The sequence below is a fragment of the Anomalospiza imberbis genome, chromosome 20 (genome assembly GCF_031753505.1).
Source record: "Anomalospiza imberbis isolate Cuckoo-Finch-1a 21T00152 chromosome 20, ASM3175350v1, whole genome shotgun sequence".
Lineage (NCBI taxonomy): Eukaryota > Metazoa > Chordata > Aves > Passeriformes > Viduidae > Anomalospiza > Anomalospiza imberbis.
In genome coordinates, this window is record NC_089700.1 from 8,326,817 (window position 1) to 8,345,090 (window position 18,274).

At 55.5% G+C, this 18,274-nt stretch overlaps 1 protein-coding gene across 1 annotated transcript in view; it reads left to right on the top strand.

Moving 5' to 3' along the window:
• The first annotated feature begins 8,871 nt into the window (after positions 1–8,871).
• The window catches only part of DOC2B (double C2 domain beta), a 30,036-nt gene continuing 20,633 nt past the window's right edge, over positions 8,872–18,274 (top strand). Inside the window, exon 1 of the mRNA XM_068210614.1 lies at positions 8,872–9,429. Within this exon, the coding sequence (XP_068066715.1) occupies positions 9,096–9,429 (334 nt within the window). The 5' untranslated portion in view covers positions 8,872–9,095. The remainder of the gene's footprint in view (positions 9,430–18,274) is intronic.

Genomic DNA, 18,274 nt, shown 5'->3' on the forward strand with positions numbered 1-18,274 from the left:
TCCTGCCTCTTTGCCTGTGACACGGAGCCATCAGGCATTAGCAGCTGCCTTTGGCACCTGGTGGCACAGGCAGCTGCAAGCGTGTTCTTCCTCCAAAGCAGGAGTTCTTCAGCCAGAAATTCTGGTGATGTCCCTCCTGCGGAGGTGAGAGTCCCCCCGACCCCTCTGCTTGGTTTGTTTCTGTTTCTCATGTGCTTTGTGAGTCCAGAAGTTTCCAGATACAGGAACAGCTTTGGAGTGAAATACAATGCACTCCACTTAAAATAAGGATGAAAGTTTCCCAGAGGGTCCTGACATGGCTTTTACGTGAGAACGTGCCCATTTAACAGCCCGAGTGGCTGAAGCAGAGATGTGCTAAACGCCAGGCTTTGAAGCTGAGCAGCAAGTGGAAAAGGTGGTGGGTGAGGGCCAGGCTGCCTTCCTCACCTTCCTCACCTTCCTCAGAACAGAGCTGGGCTCTGAATCCAACCCCCCAGGCTTGGATTCACTCAAGTGAGCAGTTCCTTAATTCTCCTTTTCTTTCCAGTTTCTTCAGGAGAGGAAGCAGCAGCTGTGGGTTGGTTTGGGTGAGCAGACCCTGAAAACACCCTTTGAGATTTTATTGATGTGGCAGCATCGTTGTGTGCACCAGAAAAGGGGAGAGAGGGCTGCTCCAGCTCACAGCATCCCAGGGAAAACTGCCCAGCAGGAATCCCTGCAGGGTTTGCTGCTCTCGTGGCTGCTGATGGGTTCAGGTAGGTTTAATCCCAAAGGCACTTTGGGGTTTTTAGCTCTTTGCATCTTGCAGGCCAGCACTCAGAGATAAATCCCTGTAATTTGCAGATTTGTGGTTACCTCAAACCTGGATGGAAATGGTTTGGACACCCCAGGGCTGGTCCTGCTGTCAGTTTTTATGGCAGCCTTTGGAAGGAGCCAGCAGCAATTTTTGGGGCTGGAGATGCCTGGGAGTGAGTGTGCAGCTCCTGCTCCCTCCCAGATCATCGTTCCCAGGCTTGTGAAGGGATGTGGTGACTCCCTGAGCAGCTCTGCTCTAGGAAAGCACTCAGGGACACACAGCCAGGCAGCTGCCACCTCCCACCCTGTAATTTTGTGGGTGGGCTGCAGGACTTTGTGCTCAGATATTACTGCACTCTCTTAATGCTGGAGCAGGTTCTGCTGTGGAGCCCAGGAGGGGAAAGTGCTGATTTCTTACAGCTCTATAAACCTGATGGTGCCACCAAATTGTTGTGATGCTGCTTTGAAGGGATTTTTGCCTTTCCGTGGCTGCACAGTCCGTATTTCTACACTAAGAAATCAAGAATCAAATAATTGAATCTCCCTCCCCCTTTCCTATAAAATCAAGCAATTGAATCAAAGAGCACGTGATTTGAAAAGACAGAGAAAGGAGTTCATTTTGGGTTCCCTTTATTGGCCTCTTAAATTCTGAGCTTTGCAGCCTGCTGGAAATGTTTTATCGATCCCTTTTCACAGCTGTGAGTAGGATGGACCCAACTGCCCCTTATCCTGGGACCTGGGAGGCAGCAGGGAGCCTGGGAATGGACAGCTTTCTCCTGGGTGACCCCAATGCTGAGGCTGAGGGTGGATAAGGGCTATAATGAGGTGCAACCTGTGTGAGGAACGCCTCGAGGAGGGAAAATATTGCTGTTTGTCGGCACCCTGAGTGGTTTGGGATCGTCCCTGACACAGGCAGTGCCCCTTGGGTGCAGCTGCCAATGGCCCGTGACTGGTCAGCCGGGGAAGCTGCTGAGGATGCGGCTTCATCGGGATGCAAATGGATGTAAATTCATGTAAACATATGTCTCCGTGCAGGTAGCAGCTCGTGCCCAAATTATGCAAATGCTCTAATCCAATGAGGCTAATGTCATGATCATCACCAGCAGATATGGTTGCCTGGCTCTTACACCCCTCACTGTCAGCATGATTGTGCTGAGGCTTCCAGCATCCCTGGCACGTGGAGCTGCTCTGGGGGAGGGAAGAGGACATCCAGGGCACGGTGGCACCAGGAAGGACCCTTCACCTGCCTGCGAGGTGCCACGTGTCCTGGCCAAGGTGCCACCTGGCTGCCACGCTCTCCTCGAGGCCCTTCCTCGCAGGAGGAGGGCTGGAGCAGATTTCCCAGTTCCTGCACAGCAGCCAAAGCGGCGTTTCTCAATATCTGTGCTGTGATCAGATGAACAGGACTAGCAGGGCCATCTAGTGACTCCTCTGGCTGCCAAATGACCCGGGAGGTGCCCCCCCCTCAGCGGGGATCATTTTAAAGTTTGTATTTTGAGGAATGCCACCTCTCCCTCTGGCTCCCATTTTTTCAGCTGGTGGGCATTCCTTGCTCCAAAGTTTTCTTTTCTCTGGGTCACCACAGAGCTGGAAAACGATTGGGCTTCCCTGCAGTGGAGAGGAACTTTGTCCTGAGTTGGGTGACATAAGGTCAGGCAGTGAATAGCCCGTGGGTCTGAGAGCATCCTGCAGGCTGGCCTGCCTGCTCAGCCCTGCCAGGAATGCTGCTCTCCAGGCAGGAATCAGCTTGTCTGGGCTGTGGCCTCAATTTCTTCCCTGCTGGCCCACAGGTGCTGCTGTGAGCTTGTATTTGTGGTGCACGTGTGAGCAGCCCTGCCTGGTTCAGTGAATCTGGTGTTGTTTGCCTCTCCAGCAGCCTGATCCCACTGTGAATCTGTGGGGTCTTTTCTCCTTCTTGCTCCTCTTTTTACTCCTCTTTTTGCTCCTCTTTTTGCTCCTCTTCTTGCTCTTCCATTTTTGTTGGTTTTTTTTTAATGTTGGCATGGTGCTGGGATCTGTGGATGGGGCCAGGAAAACGCCCTGGCACCCACGATGGATCATTCCCTTGCAGCCACATGATCCAGGGGATGGACAGGACATCTCCCAGCCCTGAGAGGAGCAGCAGCCAGGACAGAGCTGCCCCAGAGCTGTGACAGGTACAGGGATTGCACAGGTGGGTTTGGGTAGATTGTTTTTGACAGGATGTCATTAGCCTGACGTGGATGTGGGAGAGGAGCAGCTCTAAAGCTCTCTTAATGCAGCCAAATTGCTCTTTAATACTGCAAACCCAAGATGTTATTTCGTGAATCCCTGGAGCTCACTCTGCTGCTGGTTATTGGTGGCATTTTTCCCTCTGCTTGCATCCAGCTTTGAATTCCTGGAGCGTGGGGTGGGAGCAGCTTCCCCCTGTGCCTCTGTGGAACTCCACTGCTTTCTGCCCTCACTTGGCTCCTCCTGTGTTCACTCTGGGAGCTGATGTGACTCCTGAAATGCCTCTTCCCACCAAAATGTGAACAGAAAGTCTATCCATTTCCATGGCAACGGGGCCGGGCCCTAAATGCTGATGGGAACTCTGTTCCTGGACATTTACGGAGCGGGAAGAGCTGGGGGGTGCAGGAGGCAGCAGTGCCCAGCCCCAGCACAGCTCTCCAGGCCAGCATTCGTGTCCCAGCCACCACAGGATCAGGTGCTACTGCAAAATTAGCACCAGGCTTTGCTCCTGGCTGCCTGGAAAGTCTTGAGGAGGAATGTTGTCATCCTCCTGCAGCTGGGAGACAGTCGGGAAGGGGTAAAAGCAGGGTAAAACTCCTAAGACAAGTCAGCTGGATAATCTCAGAGGACATTGACTCCAGCTTGGAAAGGCACTGAGAGCAGATAAAATTAGTCTAATAGGAGTTGATGCTGCACAGAAGTCTCCCCTCCCTTGATTGCAAGGGAGTGGATCTGCATTTATCTCACAACAATCAGACCCAGCGCCGTGTGAGAGCGTGGCTCTGCCCGGCCTGGTGATGGCAAACCCCTGCCAAGGCTCTGGAGTTCAGAGGAACCCACAGATCAGGAGAGAAATCTGAGAAAAAAAACTCCAAAAAGGTTCATCCCTAAAGAAATCCCCCTGAGGACTGAGCCCTTGGCAGTGCTGTGCCCCAAGATTGGATGTCACTCTCCTCCTGGGCTCTGTTGGGGTGGATTTTCCTGCAGCTCACACTGTGCACAGACCGACCCTGCTGAATCCCTGGGTGGATTTATGCTGTGCTCCACAGAGCTGAGATTCACAGCAGCTGATTGTCCCCCCTGCTCGATGGGCAGGTGCCTGGAATGTTGGCAGTGGGGTGTCAGGGTGCAGAGCAGAGCAGGTACCCTCCCCAGCAGGAGGGCAGACGTTCCACAGGACTCCAAAAAACCGAGGGCATTAAAATTACAAAAGAAAACACCAACTATTTTGGGATTCCCATGGAAATGGCAACATATGCTAAACGTTAAACATCAGCCCCTACCAAAAGTAGAGCTATTCTGGGCCCATCCTGGAGATGCAGGGAGAGCTGATGCCTCCCTCCCTCCTCCTGGGAGCTCCTTTCCAGGTCCATCTGCAGGTAGCAAAATGCTGGCCAGGAAGATTCCATCCACCTTTGCCACTGGTTGGGAGTTTCATAAAGCCTCTGGGAGCCCTAAGCAATATTTTGAGGGGAGAGGGCTCTTCCCTGCTGGCATTTGGCCCTTGCCTGGCTTTCTGCAAGGGTTTGTTTGTGTCTGTGTTGTAAAAGGATGTGGGTTGTATTCCACCACAGTGATTTTGTTCACAGCTAGTAATTGCTGGTTAAATCTGGTCAAATAATGGTTGTTAGCAGGGCCTGTTGGAGCACAGATAACTTCAGATATTATCCAAGCAGAGGAGCAGTGGGGGCCAGGGTGCATTGGGATATCAGCACTGCTGGGGAGCCGTAATCGGCACAGCCTGGAATAAGCTCCTTAGGATTATTTTTGCCAAGTTTCCCAGCTATCATCATCATTATTATTGCTTTACTTAGCAAATGCAAAGGCTGTTTGACCAGGTAAGGAGTGCAATCCACTGGATGGGCTCAGCCAAGCCTCCCCAGCAATCGAGGGCAGGGATCTTTGAGGGGAAGCTGCCAGGAGCCGCGTGTCAGCCAGGAGACAGCCCCGAGCCAGCCAAGGAGCCAGGCACATATTGCTTTTCAATTAACCCCCTTCCCATGCACACAGCCCTGCTGGAGCTAAGCTCATTGGAAGAAGTAAAAAAATATGTTTCATACCTCCCAGCCAGGGGAGCTGAAGGCAGGGTCAGTCCTGAGTCACCCCGGAGGGATGGAGGGGTCCCTTCCAGCAGTGTTGGCATCCCCTGGCACTGTTGATACCCCCCAGTTCTGCCCCTGCAGCCACATTGAGCTGGTGGTATCTGCTGGCACCTTCTCCTGCCCACAGTTGTGGGGACTTTCAGGCTTAGAAATGGTTGGGGAAAGCAAAATTCCAGCTAGGGCTGTGCAGGCTGATGCTGCTTGTGTCACCTCCCTGGAGACACTGACAAACCTCCCTGTCCCACCTCTCTGAGGTCAAGGATGAGATCCAGAGGTAGTGAAGGCTTTAATTTGGCATCATCTCTTTGTGCTCTCTCCAGCAGCACCAGCAGAGCAAGGGGGGGCTCAGAGAGATTTTGAGTTGACAAAGAAACAAATAAAGAACCAGTGGGTGAATCCCTGGCAAGCAATGGGATGTGCCATCCTGCTGCTGTGCTTCCCATTTGGAAAGGAACGGATCAAACTGGAATCAGCCCCTGCTCTCATGGGTTTAAACCTGGAACAGCAGAACTTGATGCTCAGCATTTGTAAGAAAATTGGTTGGAGCGTGTCCTGGGGACACCCTGTGGTTTTGGGTGTGTGTTTAATCCATGTGCTGCAGTTTTGGGGGCTGTAGGAATATCCCTTCTGTTTGCCCATTTGCAGGGAAGTTCCAGAGGAGGAATCTGGGCTGTGGCACAGGAAGAGTGAGTGCCACAGGCTTTTTCTGGATGTACTTAAACCTGTGCTTGTGCCCCTGTTCAGGACAACATTGAAAGTAAAACCTTGGTGTTTTCAGAGCCTGGGCTGGAGTTGGAGTGACAGTTCCTGCATCCCACATCCCAAGTACAATGCCACAGGTGCTGAGATCAGGATCTTGGGAGAAAACATGGATTTTGACAGGGACAATTGCTCTTCCCCCTCATCCCATCCCTGCTTTGATGCTGGCTCTGTGATGGCCACCTCCCCCTTCCCTGAAGGCTGTCTCCCTTCCTACAGGGATGGCTATTCCCTGACAGAGTGGCTTTGCTTCCTGCCAGGCAGAGCTGGGTTAAAATTGGCATTTTAACATTTCAACTCTCTCTCCTCCCTCCTGGGGGGCTGGTGGGGAAGTCAAATTCCCCCTTTCAGGGCAGCAGAGGCCACGTGCGTGGGCAGAGCAGCAGCTCTGGATGGCCCTGGCAGAGCCAGGGATCAAATCAAGTCACATTCCAGGGCATTAGACAGACGGTGGGAATTAAGAGCTTTACCTGGAAACTGGCTTTGTATCTGCAAGCCCTGCTTTTGTCTTCCAGCCCAGCTTTCTATTTTTGTCCTCTTTCACCTTCCGTGTTGTTGTGTGTGGCACATTTGGGGAGCCCTGGGTACACATGGGGCTGTGCAGCCCAGGAGGAAACAGGCAGGATGGGAAGGAGGACAAGTGTGGTTTATCAGGACCAAGCTGCTTTGGGACTCATTAAAAGCTAAGAAAAGGTTCCAGCTGCTTTCTGTAGGCTTGGGATCAGGCAGGGACTACAAAGTCCCATCTGGGCTATTACCAGTCACCAAACCAGTGAGTCTTGGTTTTGGTTTCTCTCAGTCTATAGGGCTGGTGATGGGGTGTCCCTCGGGGGCCATGCCTGCCCTGCTTCAGGGAGTTTTTCTGCTTCAATTCTGCCTTTTTTGTCCCCTTGTTGCTCTTCTGAACCCCTGGGTGAGCTGAGCATCTCCCAGTTGGTGCTGCTGGGCCCTGATCCCGGCTGTGGGCTGTGGATGCAGGAGGAATAAGACCTCAGAGGTTCACCTTAATTCCCAGAGGCTTGATTTTCTGTCCTATAAAACAATCCTTGCCTATTTGGGTCTTTGAGGAAACATTTGAAACAATGATGCTTTTGTAATGGTAGTAACGGCATTAGGCTCTCACATGTAACTTGATTTTATTTATTTATTTATTTGCCCTTTCTTAGAGGAAATTGCTGCTATTTTCTGGGCATCAGGCCCAATTTCTGCTTCGTTCTGTCTGAGTCCACGCCACATCCTGGATGCTGCACCCAAAGATGGAGTCTGTGTGGATGAACACCCCCAAATCCAGAGGTACCTCCTTGTGCTTGCCGTGATGTTTCCACCCAGCATCAGCCCACCTGTGAAATTTCCAGCCTCCACGTGCAGAGCAGGTGGCATTTCCATCTGAATTCATGTCCTGGGAGTCCTTGGATGTGGCAAGGGAGTTAAACTGCCTGAGACTGGATCTGCTGTTAGACCTGGAACGGGCAGGAGCCACCTCGGAGTGAAAATACAGCACAAAGTCGCAGTGAGCTGTCTCCTGTTCTCCCAGGTCATTAGATCATCCTCAGATGTGCTTCATGTCTAGGTGAAGAGCAGTGACAAGTTTGAATGCTTCAGGAGAGAAACATTCACTTCCCTGTGAGGAGTAAATGAGGTTCGTTTGCCTGGTGTCAGTGTGTTATGACTCAAAGACTTGCTTTAATATTTACCAAAATCTGAATGAAAACTGAACCCTGCTGTAGACAGAAAGGTTGGGTGTCATTTTGTTGGGATTTGGGGGAAATCCTCTGAAGAACAGAGCTTCGTTTTTAATAATCACCTGCATGCCAGGCTGCAGGAGACTGCAGCTCTGTGTGCATGGCTAAGGGATGTGTCAGGTTACCTGGTGAGCCTGCCTGTGGGCAGCTGGACATGGTGGTGGGTGACCAGAGCATGCCAAGTGTCCCAGGCTCACACCAGACCCCCCAGAGCTGAGCCAGCAGAGAGGCTGCTCCTCTGAAATATTTCAGACACATTTTCCTGGGCAGGGTGAGTTGCTTGGGCAGGATTTTGTATCATTTTCTCACAGTGTTTCTCTTCTGGCACTCCTTGCTGAAAAGTCCACTTCCAACAGCTTGTGAGGCCACAGATTTATTGATTTGAACACAGAGGGGATGAGTAAAAACAGCAGTTTGAGACCAACTCCCTGAGCAAAGCACAGCTCAGCATTTTCCAGGGAGCCTGTGGCAGGAGCCTGTCCCTGTCCTGGCTGGTGCTGGGGCTCTGGCCATGCCCAGGGGGGAGCAGGAGGGATGCTGAGCACGGTCAAAGTGGCCCTGAGCCCTGGCCCAGCCCGTCCCTGGTCCCTCTGTGATGCTGTACCAGCCACACGCTGGCTGGCAGGGTCTGTGCCACCCGGGCCACGAGCAGGGCACATGTGTTGCTTCAGTCCCTGCTGTGTTCCCAGTTCCAGAAGCTCGTCCAGCTGGTGCTGAGCTCTGGAAGGGGCATTGCTGTGGGCTGGGGCAGCAGGGATCCGAGTCGGGGCTGTCCCTGCCCCTGTGAGCCGCGGGGAGCAGGCAGCAGTGCCATCCGTGCCCCCGGCTCAGGATGTGGCACAGCATCTCCCTGGCACAGCCTGCGCGGCTGTCAGGGTCCCTGGGGGCTGTCAGGGTCCCTGGGGGCTGTCACGGTCCCTGGGGCTGTCACGGTCTCTCTCCACATCGCGCCGGGATGCGACACAACAGGACGCTGGCTCCTGCCCCTGCCCCGTGACCTCAGCCCCCGGAGGGGTCTGGCAGGGACCAGCCCTGCTTTGCCAGGGAGATGGATCAAAGCCCACCTCCCCTCACCCCATCACCCCAACTTCTGCCGGCCGCCCCCGGGGGCCCGGGGCCGGGCTGGGGAAGGGGCAGGGTGGCTGCCCGCGCTGGTGGCCGTGTGGCCGGGGCGGCAGGCCGGCCACAGCCCTCATTCCTCCGCTGCTGGGCACCGCTTTGTTGCTAGCTGGTGACATCACCCGAGAGCCCACCCCCTGCCTCTTATCCGTCTCTCTGTCTCGCTCATTTATTCCCAGGCAGCGCTGGCAGGATCAGGGGCTGTGCGAGCGCCAGGGCTGGCAGCAGCAGCATGCGTGCGGCGACCGAGGCTCAGGGCGCGACAACCACGTAAGGGGCCCGCCGGAGCCTCCTCCTCCTCACCTGCCTCCGCAGCCCCCGGCAGAAACTTCCCTCTCCCGCACGGTCCGGGCTTCTCCGGGGGGGCTTGGCAGCGACAGCCGCATGCATGACACTCCGAAAAGGAGAGAAAATGACCATAAGTATCCAGGAGCACATGGCCATTGACGTCTGCCCCGGCCCCATCAAACCCATCAAGCAGATCTCCGACTACTTCCCCCGCTTCCCCCGCGGGCTCCCCGCCGCCGTCGGCCGCAGCAGCAGCGCCCTGCGCCCCGCGGTCAGCCAGCCCTCGGTCAGCCCCGCCGAGGCTCCCCGCGACGATGAGGAGGATGTGGACCAGCTCTTCGGAGCCCACGGAACGACGCCCGCAGAGCAGCCGGCCAAGAGCCAAGCGCCCGAGGAGGTGGTGGACCCCGAGGGCTACGAGTCCGACGATTGCAGTGAGTTCCTAAGTTTCCGTGGGAGTTTGCTCGGTGTTGAGGGCATGGGTGGGTGTTAGGGCTGGCTGCCCATCTTGGGGAACCCTTCCAGCCGTGCTGGCCGTCCCTGGCATCGCACTGCAGCAGTGAGAAGCCCCCAGGTGTAGCCGGGGAGGCTCTCCCGGCGCTGCTCCGGGGTGGAGGGGGCCCTGGGAGTGTCCGTGCCGCAGCCAGGCTGGCTGCTGAACCCAAAGTAGGGAAGTCTCCCAAGAGCCACCAGTTGCTGTCGTGGTTGGTGCACTTCTCTGCCTCGTCCCTGCTCGGCTCCGTGCCTCCAGCCCTCCGGCTGCGCTCAGACCCTTTTAATCCGGCTCGGTGGTGCAGGCTGCTTCAGCCACCCTGCTGATGAGCTGGCGATCCGCTCCAGCATCGCCCGGCTCCACAGCGGGGAGATTTGTCGGGAATGACATCGGCCGGGAGAGCTCTGCCCTCTCCCTCGGCAAACTCTGGCGTGTCATCCCTCCATTCCTCACAGAGCCCTGCAGGAGACCAGGCGGCCTTTGGAGCAGAGGGCTTGGGTTGTGGTGGATGCAGGTGTTTGCAGCAAGGGTTAACCCCTCCCCACCCAAAACGTCCTTCCCAGCCGGCGCCGTGGAGCTGCAAGGCAGGCGCTGCCTGGCTCTGCCGGCCACGGCCGCCGGGATAACCCCATTTCCCTGGGAGTTAGAGAAACCCCAAGGGCTCGATTCGGCCCGGCCTTCGGGGGCCAGATCCTGCGAGGGGCTGAGCACAAAGTTTGGAGCCGGGAGATGCCGGGGAGAAGGGAGTGGGTGCTGCTGAGCGCTGCTGCGTGCTCATCCTGGGGGAAGGGGAGGCTGAGCTGCTCAGGGCCCAGCGCCGGGCAGGCGGTGGCCTTCCCTTCACAGAATGTCACAGCCCTGCCTCGGCATCGCTGCCTCGCTGCCGGCCACTGGGCTGCTGCCATTTATCCCACAGCCCAGAGTGTGACCCCAAGGAGGGCTCCCGAAGGGCTGCGCTGCTGCAGGGTGGCACTGCTGTCCCTGTGTCCCCCTCTGGGCACAGCCCTGCGAGAGGCTGGTGCTGGGTGCCAGCCCCAAAGTGGCACACTCTCTGTCCCCATGCTGGTGTCGGGGTCACGCTCTCCGTGGAGAGGCGACAGCTCTGGCACTGCCGGGGAGAACATCTCTGCTAAGCCGCGTTTGTCCCAGCCGGGCAGTTAACGGGGACTTTAACCGGCTTTGGGTCATTAGCTGCTCTAATTATCCCGTCGTCTTTGCTCACCGTGGTAGTAGAAACGGGAGAAACAGGGCTGCAGGGCCAGGGGGCTGTGTGGCCCAAAGCACTGGGGGCCCAGAGTGCAGCGTTTTCTCTGGGTGACTCGCATGGAAATTACCCAGGGCACTGCATTCTGCATTTATCCCTCGGCAGTGCTGGGTGCTGGATCCTGGGTGCTGGATCCTGGGTGCTGGATCCCGGGTGCTGGGTGCTGGATCCCGGGTGCTGGATCCCGGGTGCTGGATCCCGGGTGCTGGAAGCAGCCTGGCTCCGCACCGGGGCCGGCGGGTGTTTCTCTCACGCAGGCTGGTGTTAGGAAGTGTTTCCTGCAGCGTAACAGGTGTCAGGCAAAACTGCTGAGGCTGTTTTGCCAGAGGTGTGGTGGGGTTTTGGCTGGCAAAGGCACAGCGGTGCCAGGAGCAGAGCAGGGAGGTGGCATTGCTGGTGTCACATCTCTGGGGACAGCACGGGATGGCCCAGACACCCTGAGGACACTGGCTGGCATGGATGTGCAGGATGAGACTGTCACTCCCCCATGTTTAGCAGCCAAGTTGTGAATCCAGGCAAGAGCTGCCCGTACCCATTCCCCAGCCTGGGAGCAGGGAGGGGATCCGTGCAGCCTGACTGGAGCCATCAGCCACGCTGGGGAGTGTCGTGGAGCTCCCCCACATCTCTGGAGGGTGATTCAGGGCTGCTGCATTAGTCACCTGCACTAAATTTCCCCTGGAGAACCTGTCTGTGCCTGCACGTCAGGACAGCACTGGGGTGTTGGTGGTGTCAATCCCCTTGGGGGGCACACGGGGTGCGGCGGGTCTTTGGGGATGGTGGTGTTGGAGCCTGGGTGCAGCACCCACAAATCAAGGTTTTGCCAGGCACATCTTGCCTCACTCCTCAGAGATGCTCCCAGCCCAGCCCCGGAGAGGTGCAGGGAGAGGGATTTTGGTGTGGCAGGATCCATTGGGAGGAGGAGGATTGAACGGCTCCCTCCTTTTTGTCCCACCTGCCTGTGGGTTTACCTCCTCCCATGGCAAGGCGATGCTGCTGGGTGGGAGGAGGAGAGCTGCCCCTGCCTGGAGAAATGCAGCAGTTGTCTGGGTTTCCCCAAGCTCCTTCCTGCCTGGAGTTACTGCTCCGGCCTGGGCGTTCTGGGGCTTTTCCAGCAGGATCTGAGCTGCCATCCCAGCCTGAATTCCAGGACCCCAGCAGGGCTGTGGGGAGAGGGCAGGGTCGGTCCTGCCTGGCCCTGCTGCAGCTCATGTGGGCTGGCTGTCTGCACCCTGCTCTTTAATCCTTTGCTGAGTTGTGCTCCAGACCCCAGCAGCAAACCTTGTAGTGTCTGTGGAGCCCGTGGGAACTGCAGTGTCTGCTGCCATCCAAGCAGGGTGGCCTGACCCAGGTGTGGCATCTGCAGGGAGCAGGGATGTGCCAGGGGGAATGTGAGTACGTGCATGGAATTGGTGCTTTGGAAAACTGAGAACCCCCAGGCTGAGGGAAGCCTGGGAATCCTCCCAGAGATGGGCAGGGACCTGGCTGAGGTGGCAGGACAGGTGGGGCCAGCCATGGGAAGCTCAGGTTTGTGGTTCTGGACACCTCTCCAGCAGCCTGTTGAATGCAGCGAGTGGCAGGGAGCAGGCAGGGAACCAACACAGCAGATAATGAGTGGAGACATCTGGGCTGGCTCTGGGATCACTGGGAATTCAGTGGAGCCAGCTCTTCCCATCAGACCTGCCAGCAGTGCTGCTGTGAGGGCGTGCAGGGTTGTGGTGGGCACCCACTGCCATGCCAGGGCCCTTGGGAGACTCTGGCAGAGGGACTGACAGAGCAGGACTCTTCCTGCAGCGGGTTTGTCCCCAAAGAACTGCTGAGGAGGTGGAAGCAATGAGGCAGGAGAAGTGGGAAATGTGCATTTGCTGCAGAAGGATGGTTTGGTGCTGTTGGACCAGTGTCTGCTGTGAGCTGAGAGGACCAGGCAGGAGGCTGGGGAGGGGGAATTCACTCCTGCTGCCTCAAGACACCTGGCTGCCGCCTCATTTTTGGCTCCCCTGGCTGGTACCCTGTGACAGCAGCAGGTCCCCAGGGTCCCCAGCCACCAGGGATGCTTCCCACCCCGCCGGGCAGCACAGTGCCAGGGAAACTTGGTTTGCAAGGAAAATAAGCAAATGCCAGCTAGATGGCAATGTGCCACCTGTGAGGAGCTGGCTCTCGCCTCCCATCTCCACCGATTTCACCCAAATGCTGCTGCGCCTCCACTGCCTGCACCTTCCCCTCCACAGCACCGGCAGGAATTTGTACCTGAGGGATTTTTAAAGGTGTCTGAAACCCCTGCACGAGCAGAGGTAGAGACAGTCCCTGAGAGGGAGCACTGCCAGGGCTTCTTGCAGGGGATAGCCCTGGAGGGAGCAGACATCCTCCTTTAAAAGGCAATCAAGTTTCCAGCCCTTGGAGAAATGCCCCGTTCCCTGAGCTGCTGTTTGGCTTTGGAAAGAGGCTCTGGTCACACTGGAATTCCTTCCCTCCTCCAAATGTGTTTGGCTCTGTGTTTTCAGGTGAGGAGAGAGCCTGGGAGCCACAGGCTGCAGCAGGAGCCGGTATCCCTGGAAATGCTGCCCCGTCCTGCTCCTGCCAGCGCTCTGGGACTGTTCCCCTGTGCACAAACCCATCCAACTCCACCTCTTGCCCAGTTTTATTCATGGAAGAGCAGCCTCCTGAGCTCTGGAGCTGCAGCAGCATGAAAACCACTTCTCCAAAGTGCAGCTGAGAGGCCAGCCCTGGTGCGCGGCGGCTCGTGACGCCTGCAGCGCCACACAAGTTATTTAGGAAGACTCTTATTTTGAGCAAAGAAGATAATTAGGCAGGCAAAGCCATCATGGAGTTATTAATTACTGGCTGCTTGAAGACGTAAAGGGGGAGGAAGGTCTGAAGGGGTGCAGGGTTTGCAAGTCACCTGGCAGTGCTTTTGGCCAGACAGGAGGAGGCAGAAGAGACGGCGAGGAACGAGCAGGGTATTTACTTCTGAAACACAGCTCTTTAGCATATGCTGCAGCTGCTATTTATAAGCTTTGAATCGTCTTTTCAATCCAGATAAGGCCAAAAGAAGTATTTTTCTCGCTCAGGAAACTAAACAAACCACCACTGATTTCAGCAGAGCACGGCTTTGCCAAGCAGAGCACAGCCCGAGCTGCCTGTGCTGGAGAAATGTGCGCAGCAGGTACTGGGCAGTGTCACACCGAGGTGTCCCAGGGGGTGACTCTGGGTTAGCTCCTCTCTGCTTTCCTGTGGGATAGATGGATATTTGGGATGTGCTGGTGTAGGGGAGCTCTCTCACCTTCCTGCTGACCGTCCCAGCAGTGATCCAGGTGCAGGCTGCACATCCTGGTCCCCCGAGGAGCCTTCCCCTTCCCAGGGATTGCCCACAGCCAGGCACACCCTGAAGTGCTGGAGGTGAACACGGGGCACCAGGAGAGGAAGGCACACGAGGGTGAGCAGGGTCTGTCTGGGCATCCCTCCTCCTACACCCATGCAAGCAGCAGCTGGGCTGTGGCCTCTGGCACCTCTGCTAATGAAGGAGCCACACAGCTGCTGGATAACGAGGTTCCCTCCTCCCACAGCCTGCCCAGCCCTTCACCTTTCCCAGTTCCAGGGTGCAGGAGGAGAGACAGGACTGACACCCCTTGTTCCACCACGCTCGAGCTCAAGGGGTTCCCAGATCTCTCCTCTTTGTATTTAACACTGAAGGCAGTTTTGGGGGGTTGTTAACTGCAATACTGTACTTCATTAAAGGAGGAGAGCGGGAGAGATTTGAAGGCCATCTCTAAACTGAAATTGCTGAAAGTCTAATTGCTGCTGACATCAGGGACCGTTTAGTGCTGTAAAACATAATTGCATCTCTGAACTGTTCTGAGCAGATAAGTGTTCCTCTGAACACTCCTCCTGGAGAAGACAGAAGAGCTGATGAGCATCCATCAACCAACCTCCTGAAGAAGCAGCTCCCTGCTCCAGAGCTTACCAGGGACTGGTGCGGTGTCTCCAAAATAAAGAAATATTAATTGCTGCAGATTTTAAGTGAAAAACCCACGGCCAGGCAGGGAACAGTTGCAAGAAAGAAAAGTTGTTTGTTCCTTGCTCCTGATCCTACTGAGTTAAGCCACATCTGTGGATCTGCTGAGGAGGGAAAGTCTCCTGCCTGTGTGCTGGATCTGGTCCCTTCTGGGGTTTTTTGTAGGATTGGGAAGGTCCTGCCCCGCTGGCAGCAACAGATCAGAGTCCTGTGATGCTGATGGGAATGTTCATGCCCAAATATGCTGTGCTGCCCCTGGGACATGCCCCAAAACGTCACAGAGGATCTGCTTTCATGGAATAGCTGATGGAAATGCCAGCTTTCAGACATACCCCATTCCAGCTGCCTCCACGACCTTTCCCAGCTGGCGCCAGATCCCACGGCGATGCCATGGCTGGAGCTTCATGCCAGAGGTCAGCGCTGCCAATCAGGGGGTTTGCAGCCCTCAGGGCCTGCAGCTTCTCAGCTCAGCACCTTTGGGATCCATCCCTGGCTGCACAGCAGCATCCTGAGTGGATCTGTGCCCAGGCTGGGATGCTGCAGGTGCTGGGTGAGCTCAACTGCAGGAATTGATGGTGCTGCTTTCCAGGGATAACCCTGAGGGTTTTCCAGACCTCATGGAGCCAGTCTTCAAGCTCTGCCCCATCGTTTGACACTGGGTGTGGTCAGGATGCCAGGGAGGCAGGAGCACACACACAGCCACCCACCAAAATGTTCTCCAGCAGCCTGGCTCGGAAATGGCAGGAGATGATTTCTGTTCCTCCTGAGGAGTCATTTACCAACATTTTATATGGGGCTGTAAGTGCACAGAATTACTTGCTGCCTTTCAGGACCTTTAAAATTATCTCCATTGCAAGGGAAAATTAAAGCAATGGAAGAATAGGGACCTATCTTTTATAGTGCATTAAAAAAATACCCAGTCTGAAGGTTACTGAACCTGTGCTTTCTGTAAGGGAGAGCTAATCCAGACAATCCCCAGCAGTCTTTTTACTGCTCCACTCTGATCTCCCTGGCACAAAATCCGTGAGCAGATTATCTTGGGAGCAGCAATGCTGATAAGCAGAGGGACTTAAGGCTTTTTGGACTTCTTTTTAATTAGTTCTATAGTGGGGTTTTTGTGTGCACACCTCAACTTCTCCCGGTGTAGAGCTTTGCTGGGCTTTCAAATGGCAGTCACACCTGCCTTGGGAAAGTAAGGAGTGTGCTCCATCATCACTCCCAGGCTTTGCTGAAGCTTTTTCTGGGAGTGTCAGTGGCTCTTCCTTGTCTTGGGATATGAACTCTTTTCCTTGGAGCATCCCAGGCTATGGAGAGGGCGGCTCTGCCACCCAGCACGGCCCTGCAAGGACAGGGGCTGGGGAAGGGCGCAGAGCACAGATTTATCATCTTTACCACATCTTGCTTCTCATCCCACAGGTATAAATAGAAGCTCCTTCAGCCTCGCCTCACCCTGGGCGCAGCCGGGAAATGGCAGCAATAAACAATAAATTCCTGCCGACTCCACGCGGCTGTGCCGGGCTGCCCGCGGGCTGCCCGAGCCCACGGACACATCTGCTGCTTCTGCTGCCCTCTAATCATTCCCTGGCCCCCTGAATTAATCAAAACGCCCAAAGGTCAGTGGGAGAAGAGGCCACCTTCCCGTGCAAATCAGATTTATTTTTCCTTTTAGAGCCTGTGTTAAAAGGCAGGCCCTGGCCAGCGCCTTCCCATCAGTCTCTCCCAGCTCATGGAGAGGAAAGAGGGTCAGAACCTGCTAATGAGTTCAGTTTTCCTAATGGTTATTTTATCATTGGAGCAGAATAATTGTAATAATAATGATACATCCTGCCTGCTGTCTGGAGAGCGCCGAGCTGCCTTTGTAATGCCTGACAAAGGCATTTATTTATATTTTTTATTTGCAGCCTCTGTGATTAGAGGGCAGTGTTCAGAATAGCCCAGTCGAGTTAAATAATCCTGGTAACAGTGCTTTGAGTCTAATTGCTGCCCTTTTCTTTTTTAGGTACTTGCTCCCCTAATTAAGATCACAATCAAGCTGCATCTTGAGTGGGAGGGGGAAAGCAATTAAAGAAGGGGGATTAGGTTGCTCTGCAGAGGTTTTGGGCCCAATCCTGCCAGCTGGGGATGCAGGATTCCCACAGCCAGGGCTGGAGGTGCTGCTGGGGTTTGCAGGAGTGGGAGCGGTGAGACAGTGCTGGGCTGGTGCTGGGGGCTTGTGCTGGCCACTGCAGGAGCACAGGGCTGGGATGGGGCTCCTGGCAGTTCACAGGGTGTTCTTGTGGGGTGCAGGGGTGGCTCCTACCCTTGGTGCAGCTGGAGGTCTCCTGCCACCTCCTCAGCTCTGAGCTGGAGCTCCAGCCTTGTCTGTGCTGGATCCATCCCTGGTTGTGCATTCCCAGGATGTGCCAGAGGCTGTGGGACTGTCACCGTGTCCTTAATGTGTCCCATGAGTCCTGGGAGTCTGCTGGCTTCTGGCTCTGGTGGCAGCGCTCGCCTCCAGCTCCACAGCAGCACCTTGGCTGCCAAACCCCTTTTTGGCAAACTTTTCCTCCTCCTGTTTATCAAACAACCACATTTTAAAGCAATTAGCACACATTGTGCTGATGTTTCCAAATCCCTCTGCCCTTGGAAATTGAGACTCACCCTTCCTTGGGAATTGAGACTCACCATCCACAAAAACCCCTCTCTGCTTAGAGGAAAACCCCTCCAGGACAGGGGCAGAGACAGAGCTGGAGCCCTGCACCCCTGGCCGTGCCCTCCCACCCCTGGCAGCTCTGGGAGGAATGGGAACTACTGGATGTTTGCTCATGGACTGCCAGAGCTGGGAGCAGGACCTGAGTCCCCACCTGCAGAACAAGCTCCTGCTGCTGTGTGACGGTGATTTTAGGTTTTGCCTGCCTTGCTGGAGCAGGGCTCCCCACTGCCCTCGCCCCTGTGGCAGGCTGGGGCTTTGTCAGTATTTCCTGGCCGAACTCTGTTTGCCTGCCAAGCTTTTTAATTTGTTTTATAAATTGCCAAATCCAGCAGGCTGAACTGCGGGCCCCCTTCTGTGATAAAAATAAAATAACAGCTTGAACTCAGAGGGCCGAGCGGTGGGGCTGGCAGGAAATGCTGATTAAAGGGCAGGTGGAAATGATGAGGCTCCGAAACCGGAGGTTTCATCTTCCGCTCTTGAGTGAAAAATGCAGATTTGGGAAGTTTTGCTGACTTGGTTTGTGGAGCCTCCAGCTTCTCACGCTGCCATCCTTGAGCTGCCCGTTGCTGAGAGCACCCAGAGCACTGCTGGTCCTTCCTCCCTGCAGGATGGGCAGGGGGTTTAGCTGGGAATTGCTCTGGAAATGCTCATTTTTAGCCACAGATGATGCACAAAGTACAGCAGGTTTGGCCTCACCCCTCATCTTCCCCTGGCAGGTAAAACCCCACTGATTTGTGCCTTACCCAGACCAGGAGCTAATGTGCCATGAAATTGCTGCACAACGAGGGGGGTACATTATTCTGGCAGAACTCTCTCTGGGT